General features: G+C 42.8%; 1 protein-coding gene across 1 annotated transcript in view; it reads right to left on the bottom strand.

Annotated features, from left to right (window-relative positions):
* Nucleotides 1-4,875: 4,875 nt before the first annotated feature.
* The window catches only part of SLC1A2 (solute carrier family 1 member 2), a 48,605-nt gene continuing 44,653 nt past the window's right edge, over nucleotides 4,876-8,827 (bottom strand). Inside the window, exon 10 of the mRNA XM_045893903.2 lies at nucleotides 4,876-6,280. Within this exon, the coding sequence (XP_045749859.1) occupies nucleotides 6,209-6,280 (72 nt within the window). The 3' untranslated portion in view covers nucleotides 4,876-6,208. The remainder of the gene's footprint in view (nucleotides 6,281-8,827) is intronic.

Raw genomic sequence — 8,827 nt, 5'->3', positions numbered from 1 at the left:
CGGCTAATGTGTGTGTTTCTCTCCTACCAGAGGCAACAGCCATTTCTAGGCAGGCTGAATGGTTGCCATGGAGAGAAACAAGAGCCCCAGAGGGAGCAAGGCTCTGATGGCATCATCCCCGTCTCCACAGGGAATGACGACAAGGGTCACAGTCAGCTGTTAGGTTCCAACACTCACCCAGGGATCGGGGGTGTCTCCAGAGAGACTGGAGACCTGTGAGGACCCATGCTCTGGGTCATGCGTTGACTGTGCAAAGCAGTGGGTCTGTTTCAGTAGCCAGGTTCAGTCTCAGCGCAAAAGGGCCCTGTATGACAATCAGAAGAACTTTAAAAATCTCAAAATGGGTACTTGGTCTGGAGGTAGGCAGGTGAAACCAGGCTGGACATAGGGAAAAAAAAAAATCAGTAATTATTTAGGATATAATCTGAGTGAATGAAGTAAGAATTTGTGGGCTTCTCTTGCTTGTCTATAGGTTCTTCTATGGGTCAGTGGAGAACTAGCCTTTGTCTTGCTATCCTTGCTTCGGGTCTTCTGCACTCAAAAAACAAACAAACAAAAAACAATGAAGACCCTAACCCAGTCCTTTCCATCCTACATTTATGTCTTGCTTCCCCAAACCTAAAGAGCGGGGCTTCTCTGGCCATCAAGTAAATACCAAGCCTATTCCATATTTAGCAGGAGTTTGGGCTCAGAGCAAGGATGAAAGCAGGGGCCCATTGCAGCAGTACCAGAAAGTGTAAGAAGGTGTCCAAAAGCCATGCTGGTGGCATGCACCTTGCAGACAGACCATGCACTTTATCTGCCCTGGAAACCCCTCAGGCACGGAAGGGCACAATGATAACCAGCACAACTCCACTCTTGTAAGGTAGAGCTTCTCTATAGCTATGATGGGATGCCCATGATAAAAACCAACCAAGACGACCATTTGAAAATGAATTCAAGTATCACCGCAGAGAAAGGACTTGGCCCAGGCTCAGCCGCTTGTGCTCGGCTGTGCATGTCTGTGTATAAGCAGGGAGGGAAGGTATTGACAGACAGTTGCTGTTACCGTGTAAGTCTTGCACCAAATTTCCTAAGAGTGTTCAAGTTTATTTGCCAAAGACTCCCAGATTCCTGTACTGGGTTGGCAATTAGGACGGTGTGCAGAAAACTGTGTGTTTTGGGTTCAGAGTGGGCTCTGTTGCTACAGTGGGAATGATCTAAGGCCCTGAGTGAGGCTCTGGACTCGCCCTACCCCTGTGGCAGCAGTTTTCTCTGAGCTGAATTGCTACTTCTACTAAGACAGTGAGTTAGGCAAAAGGGCAGTTTTGTCAAAGGATGTCTGTTTGTATCCCAAAACACCAAACTATGGATTAACGTGGCCATCTTCCAAGCTTGTTGTAAAACATCAAATGAAGAGAGAGGCTTGAATTTAATATTGCCCCAAGGGGATGAAAAACAATCCAAATTGATTATTCCTTATTGTGGGCCACTCTGACTTAAAATATAAGCAAGTCATACTTTATAGTAGTAAGCCTCTTATGAAAAAAAGAAATTAAAGCAGAGATCATAATATCATGGATCCTTAGGGCTCGAAGAGAGTTTTAATCACTTAATCCAACCCCTTCACTTTGCATATGGGAAGGAATGAGGCTTGGGCATAAAGCGACTTATCTAAGTTATACAGCTAAAAGCTGGCAGAGTCTAAGTCAAATGTTTCTTGTACCCAACGGCATTATTTCTCATCCTCCCTACGTCATTATGTGAATTCACTGTGTTAGGCTATGAAATGAGATAGTATTCGATTAAGATTCCTTGTCATCTTTTCTAGAACCAACCCTTGCACTAACATGTGGTCTTTTACTAAATTGTCTCTTAAGCAGCAATGATGACAGGTGGAATGAGAAAGGAGAAGGAGGAGTGGGCAGTTGGGTTTTCCTTTTGGGAAAACCACAAGCAACTATAGCATGAGCAGCTTTGGACTCACTTCACCTAAGGAGAACAGTCTGCCTATAGCGCCTGCCCAGGTTGGCACTCAGTGGCCCTTATTCTAGATTTCAGTACCAGAGATACTGAGGCTGTTAATCTCTGGCAGCTAGATGTATAAAACTCTCATTTCAGAATTCCTTCAGGCTCTTTGCTTAAACTTAATCTTTAGAGGAGATATAAAGCTAAGTGAAATAAGCCCATCAGAGAGAAACAAATACCAGATGATTTCACTCATATGTGGAATTTAAGAAACAAAACAAAGGAACAAAGATAAAAAGAGGCAAATGAAAAAGCCAGACTCTTGAATACAGAGAACAAACTGCTGGTTGCCAGAGGAGAAGTGAGTGGGGGGGATGGGCAAAATAGGTGAAGGGGACAAAGTGTACACTTAGCGTGACCCTAATAGTCCAAGAGTGCGTATTACAATAACTGAAAAAAATCTCATTGGTCCTTTTTCTTGCCTTGGAATGAATTGATTTGGAGAATAAGGAAAGCGATACCAGCAACCTAGACAACTGTATGGCCCCAAGACTCAAAAAGCAGGGAAGAAGAGCCACCTCCCTTGGGTTTTAACTGCTGAGCCCTTTTGGCCATCAAGCCAAGCAAGAGCTGCAAAGACCTTCTCATCAAAAGTCTGAACCATGGAAAAATTCTCTCTGAGCGTGTGTGTACTGATTTGGACTTACTGCCGTATTTCATGGGAAACTATAGCACAGACAGATTCCTTGATTCTGACAAAAGTACAACACTGTACCATAACGTTTGCTCCTGAGAACCAAAGGAAGTGTGGTATTTGCAAAAACATGGCAGGACTGGGTTTCCTTTCAGGGAGCCAGTAGATGAGTTATCCAACTCCGAAAGGGTTTCTTGACTAGATATGCTTGCAAGTGACATACTTCCCCATGCAAGGTTGGAAATGACCTGAGGCCAGCTACTCAGTCATTGGGATTCCTGATATTTCCTACCAGGAATACATCTCCCCATAAACTGAATTTCCCCTAAGCCCTTCTCAGTTTCCACCACTCTAAATCCAGGAGTGAGGCATCTGGCACCCTTTCTTTCGGCTGACCAATAGTTGCAGAGGAGAAGCTAATACTTTTCTTTTACGGGACAAGGTAACTTCTTCAGGCAATGAGACTACGGGCTGTGTTTCCACACCCAACAGGAAATAAAGAATTGAATCTGGCATCTACTTGGTTCAGATCTTATTACCTGAAGACCTTTATTGAAGATCTATATGATCTAGATGATTGCCTTGATTCTGTGATGCTCTGCACGGGAGGCACATCCTCAAAGACCTAAGGTAAAGCCTTAGCTTGAGAGATAAGCCATTCTTCCTGCTGACTGGATTTAGCTCATTGAATTGTAGTTGGTAATCAAATGGTAATTCTACTTGGGTTTCCCAGGGGGCAAAAATTATAAAGGGGAGGATGAAAGTCTGTTCAGTTGATTTTCTCTCAAAATGATTCGGATTCCTAAAAAGAGTGAATGAGTCTGTAACAAAATGGTGTTGCCAAAGACCTGACTTACAGACCTTATGGGTTGCGGTGTATGGATCTGGCCTCTTGTGTCTGTATATAACTTATGCATCGTCAAATATTAATGAACTGTTACAAGCATTTATATCTGTGTTGAACCCATTAATATAAATCTGTGCATATAACGGAAAGATTATACGTATCTTATTTAGAAAAAGGTTCTTAGAGGTATACTCTGGATCTGTTTGTTCTGTTTATGGCATTCATGCTGGCCAAGGGAAGCCCAAATGGGCATGGCATAAGAAGAATGAATGAGATCTAAAAAATAGAGAACACAGTCATACGTCAGCTCTACATACATCCTGGATTTTCAGGTTAGTCCTGAATTTGACAGATTATTCAGTTTAAATATGATGTGAATTTCCAGATGAAAGTGATTTCCTAAGTACGTTCTCATGAAACGTATTACAGGTAGTCTACACCAGAAAAACCTGTTTTGTTAAGCTGTACATCTTGTTTCTTCTGAACACATCGTCCCCTTATATATTTATAGGATAACTAGGAAGACAAAGCAAAGCAGGAAGACATTGAGGCGGAGTCTTGGGAAGACGATCCCAAGACCACTCTTTTGAGAAACATGTCAGCGTGTACAAGTGCTAAGCTGGCCTTAAACAGCGAAACCCACAAACTCCTCAGTGCCTTGCCTAGATCCTTCTCTCTACCGTCATAAAGCTCTTGGGAGCACCACTTAAAGACAATCCATAACAGTTTCACAGCTAAATCCAGGAACTGTCCCCTTGACCCATAATATCTGCTGTAAAGGATGCATTGTCCACTACTACATTTCAGCACGTCCTTGGTGACCCAATTAACTGTCCATCTAATGAAAATGAAGACCAATAATATTTAAAAAAAAAAAAAAGGCAAAAAGCTGCTTAATGCTGCTCAACAGTGATCCTTATCTAAAAATAACAAGGGTTTGAGAGACAAAAGCAATTGGAATCTTATGTCTCTTGCATGTTCCAAAGGTGTCTGGTTTGGAAGAGAAGTCACCAAGAATAGGTAATAAAGGGCATGTGATGCCTATATACATGACCTCTTCTCAGAACATTTGGACCCTACGACTATTAGTGTGTACCCCAGCACCCATCTGCTGGTCTCTGATGACCACCTGACTCCTACGTGTGGACCAAGGTTCTACACGCTCCTCGCAGCCAGTCAAATGTACTTATTTCTCAGTGATTCATGTTCAAGTTACCAGCAAACTCCCAAAGCCCGCAACCTTAGGAAAATACTGTGAGTTATTCAACAGAAAATGATAGTAGAGAAACTGACAAGTTTAGTTTGCACAATCCATCATCAGGATTCACTGGGTGCCAATGGTATACAAGGCACGGTGCTAATCCACTTATATTATTTACTCCCTCAAACCATGACAGCCTTGAAGACGCCATCTGTGAAGTTGTGAGGAGCCATCATTTGCTCCCATTTCGTGGCTCAAGGCTGCCTTGACTTTGCCATGGGAATGTCACCTTTATAGGATTTTGCACGTTTGTTTTCTGTTCCTTACTAAAGAGAAGACTGGGAAGCAGATTGGCTCTGCTTTCAACTGTGCCCCGTAAGTAGTTTTAGGTGCTTTGAGAGAATACAACAGAAAGCTTTCTACATGTTAGATCAATGACGATGTTTTGTTTTTTATCGAGAGACGGTATTAAGAGGCGCAGCCAATGTAACTGTCCTCCACGTGTGAGGAGAGTTGAATGATTCGGCCTTCTAGGTTAATGAGACTGTAACTAAAATAATTTGCTGATTAAAAAAATCTCCTTTTTTTTTTGTTAGAAGTCCAAAGAAGAATTTTACGGCTGAAACAAAGAAAGTAAAGCATCAATCAAATCATCTCACTTGATTTCACTATGCCAGGTGAATGCAAACCAAACACAAACGAATTTGAATATTTGAATCTGGTTAAAGTTTACGTTGGTTGTGCTCTCTTACTTTTGTCAATATGTACAGCGGCCATATGCAAATTACATCCTAATCCATTATCAAATTGAGAGCAAATTATGAAACCTACTTTGAAATTTCAGTGATTATTTCCCCAGACTGGATAGGGCAGAGCAGAAACTCAGTGGGTTCCGTAATCAGCTGCCTTGAAGAACACGGTTCCCACTACCATCCTCTTTGAAATATTTAGTTGAAAGAGTATACAGAAGATAGATTCTGAGTTCCCGAAGACAAGGAATTGCTTTTAATCAACCCATGGGCAAACTCTACAAGACATTTCAAGAGAATTACGTCTAGGGGCTTCTAACAGAATCTCTTGTGCATAACAAAGCAGAAGCATGGAGAACACTTGAAGGAATCACACACTGAGTGTCTGCTCTTTATCCCAAGTCCCCAGAGTGTACCACATCGCTTTAGTCATGTCCCCTGGGAAAAGAGCTTCCGAGGCTCTGCATTTAGAGAGCAAAGGGAAGCTGGCAAGAATGTGTCTTCAATTCAAACTGATTCCTCCAGCAATCTCCGTTCAGACAATAATACAGGTGAGAAAATGAGGCAGTTACAAAGCATCACTTGGCAAAGACACAGCACCGCGCCTATCACTGACTCACAACAGATCCTCGAAGCCTTGGCTAGCAGATTAAGTAAACACAGAAATAGGTGCACTTTTTTTTCCTTTTTAAAGACAGCTTGTTTATATTCTCTTTTTACCATAAGATATGCTGGGGAGTTTGTTCAAAAATTTGCTGAGAGTCATATCCTTATTTTTCACGTTTCCACGGTTCTTCCTCAACGCCGCAGTCGGCGGACTTTCCGTTGGCTGCCAGAGTCACCTGAAAATAATTATCATCAGCATCCAGCTAACAGGCCACAAATCTGAAAACCACCCCCCGGGTTATGCGGAGGAGCACCAGATCCAAGTTAGGCTACATGACTTCCACATTAGTTTTAAACATCATTCTTTCCCAACGGATTTGGAGTCCATCTTGCTTTTCAACACAGATTTATAAATACTGAAAAGTCCACATTTGCCTTGGGGAGTACTGAGGAGCTAGAGACAGTTTGCTGTTTGGGGGATAACGTCTACTATGCTTTTAGGGTTGTGGGCGTGTCAAGCTACACACAGACCCATCACGTAAGAATGCAGTCCTTAACAAAACAGTGTCCTTGTGCTACTCCCAACAGCCAGAGAAAACCCCCCAGAACTCAACAGCTAGTTCTACACATGCGTGTGGAAGGTTCAGTTCCAAGGAGGCCAAGTCGGCTTATACATGCCCAATTGCAAAATCAGAAATCGTGAGGGTCTGGATACCACATAAGCTATCCAGGCTTTAAACATGAAAAAGAAAAGAAAGGATTAAAAGCCAGAGGTCAGTGACAAGCATACCTAAATGATTTCAGTGCAGACATTTCATAATCAGGTCTCACCACCAGCCTGTCTATATTAGGGCTTCCCTGGCTCTAAGTGAACTGAACCCTTACACCGAACGGGAGGTGTACCCCTCCACTTCTAAATTGTTTCCTAGCTTACCTTCCATCTGTCTGTCCTCAACGTCATGTGCAAACTTAAACCCACGACTGATATTCCACATAATGGAGAGACTGGATTTATGGAAGCATTAGGATATGGAGACATGACAAATGCAGCAATGTTTGAAAGAAATCTGACCTTCTTCTTACCCGAGTGGAAGTGAAACGCATGCATTAGGAACACATATAACATGCTAGGGACAGACAACTGAACCAGGTGCATGAAAATAAAAGCTACTCATTCCTCCTCTGATCCCCAGCAGCCCCCATATTTTTCTAGAAAGACCATGCAACAAGCCATGACCACCCCACGTGCAGTTACTCTGATTAAAATTGAAAAGTTCAAGCATAACGTCAAACTATGATGACAAAGGAAAGAGTTTGAAAACAGAAGAGGCCAACGCGATGCCACGATGCTTGAAGTGGTTAACATTTTGACCAGAGCTGCAGCAAATTTGTTTCCCCTTCGGTGAACTGTCAGGAAAGACCACCAGGAACAAAGTGTCTGCCCAGAGAAAGCTGCCTATTCACTCCGACCTTGAATGTGCCTGTTTGGCTTTGAGTGATGAACCAGATCAATAGCTGTGCAAAATTATAAATCACGTTGAGGTGCCTCTGGAACACCAGACAGCACCTGGGGGTGGTGCCCTGTGTTGTCATCATGGTTGAATACTGGGGCCCGTGTTTCCAAAGTGGCCGGGACAGCAGCTTTCTTTCTTTTCTTTCTTTTCTTTCTTTTCTTCCTTCCTTCCTTCCTTCCTTCCTTTCTCTCTCTCTCTTTTTTTTTTTTTTAGCATTTCGTTTTTTTTCTGGCTGGGTTCAAGGAAGCTGGGGCTCCACTCCCCAGTCCATCCCATCTCTCTCTCCTCCAACCACCTGGGTAATAGAAAAGGAGAGGGAGCCTGGCAGGAAGTATTGATATCTCCCATCTTGGTGTTTAAAAACAGTGAGACGGAGAATGGACCAGGTTTAAGCCTTATCTTTACTACAAAATTAGACATGCACTTTGCTGTCCTCCCACGCCCATTTCATGGCTTTGCAGATCATGAGCACTCAGTAAACATTTGGTGAATGATCAAAATATAGGAGGTCACAGGAATGAGATGGCAGTGCTCAGCTAAACCCCGCAAGGCACACAATAAATACTTGTTAAATAGAACATAAAGCCATTCCACGGGAATATGGACCCTTGTTGACCCAAACTAACATTTTGATGGGGAATAATCCAGCACATTTGTTCAGATGTGGGAAACACTAACTTTCCAGGAGAGTGGAATATGTGCTTTAGATACATCTGAATTTCTAATAATTCGAAACATTTTCACTGAGTCAATTAATTTTTGCAGTTGTCTCTTGATGCGTGAGTCCTTCCTTAATTTGTACCAGAGCCTTGGCTCATCCACACATGTACCTGATATAGAGGGGATGAGCAGAAGACTGTTGTTGGTCCATTAGACTTCTGGATCTATGTTACAGTCCAGTAAAGAAAATCACTTCTATGTTACCCTTAATTGTCTGGCAGAAGCCATGGTGTATATTTGGAATGACCCAGAAGTAACCCAGGAAGAAATTAACTATTAAATGAGATCTTGTCAACAGGAGTCAAAAAGGTATCAGAAATCTGTATGGGGTACAGCTTGCCCTCAGTTGCTGCCTGGAACCATATTAGTAACCCAACCCCCGGAGTTGATTCTGCTCACCTGCCAGGGTTTCTCCAAGTTTGCTTCACTCTGGTCATGACACTCTGTCTTTGAAAATGTCAAGTTAGTTACAATGAAGGCTAGACAGAGCCCATCAAGCTTGAAGACTTAGCACCCAGCAGCTTGTGAAAGAGTCCAGAACACCCATGC

Source organism: Mirounga angustirostris, unplaced genomic scaffold (assembly GCF_029215605.1).
Source record: "Mirounga angustirostris isolate CCGP_5_RB_7025 unplaced genomic scaffold, mMirAng1.0.hap1 SCAF_13, whole genome shotgun sequence".
Lineage (NCBI taxonomy): Eukaryota > Metazoa > Chordata > Mammalia > Carnivora > Phocidae > Mirounga > Mirounga angustirostris.
Note: the sequence above shows the minus strand (reverse complement) of the source record. Positions and strands in the feature narration are given on the sequence as shown.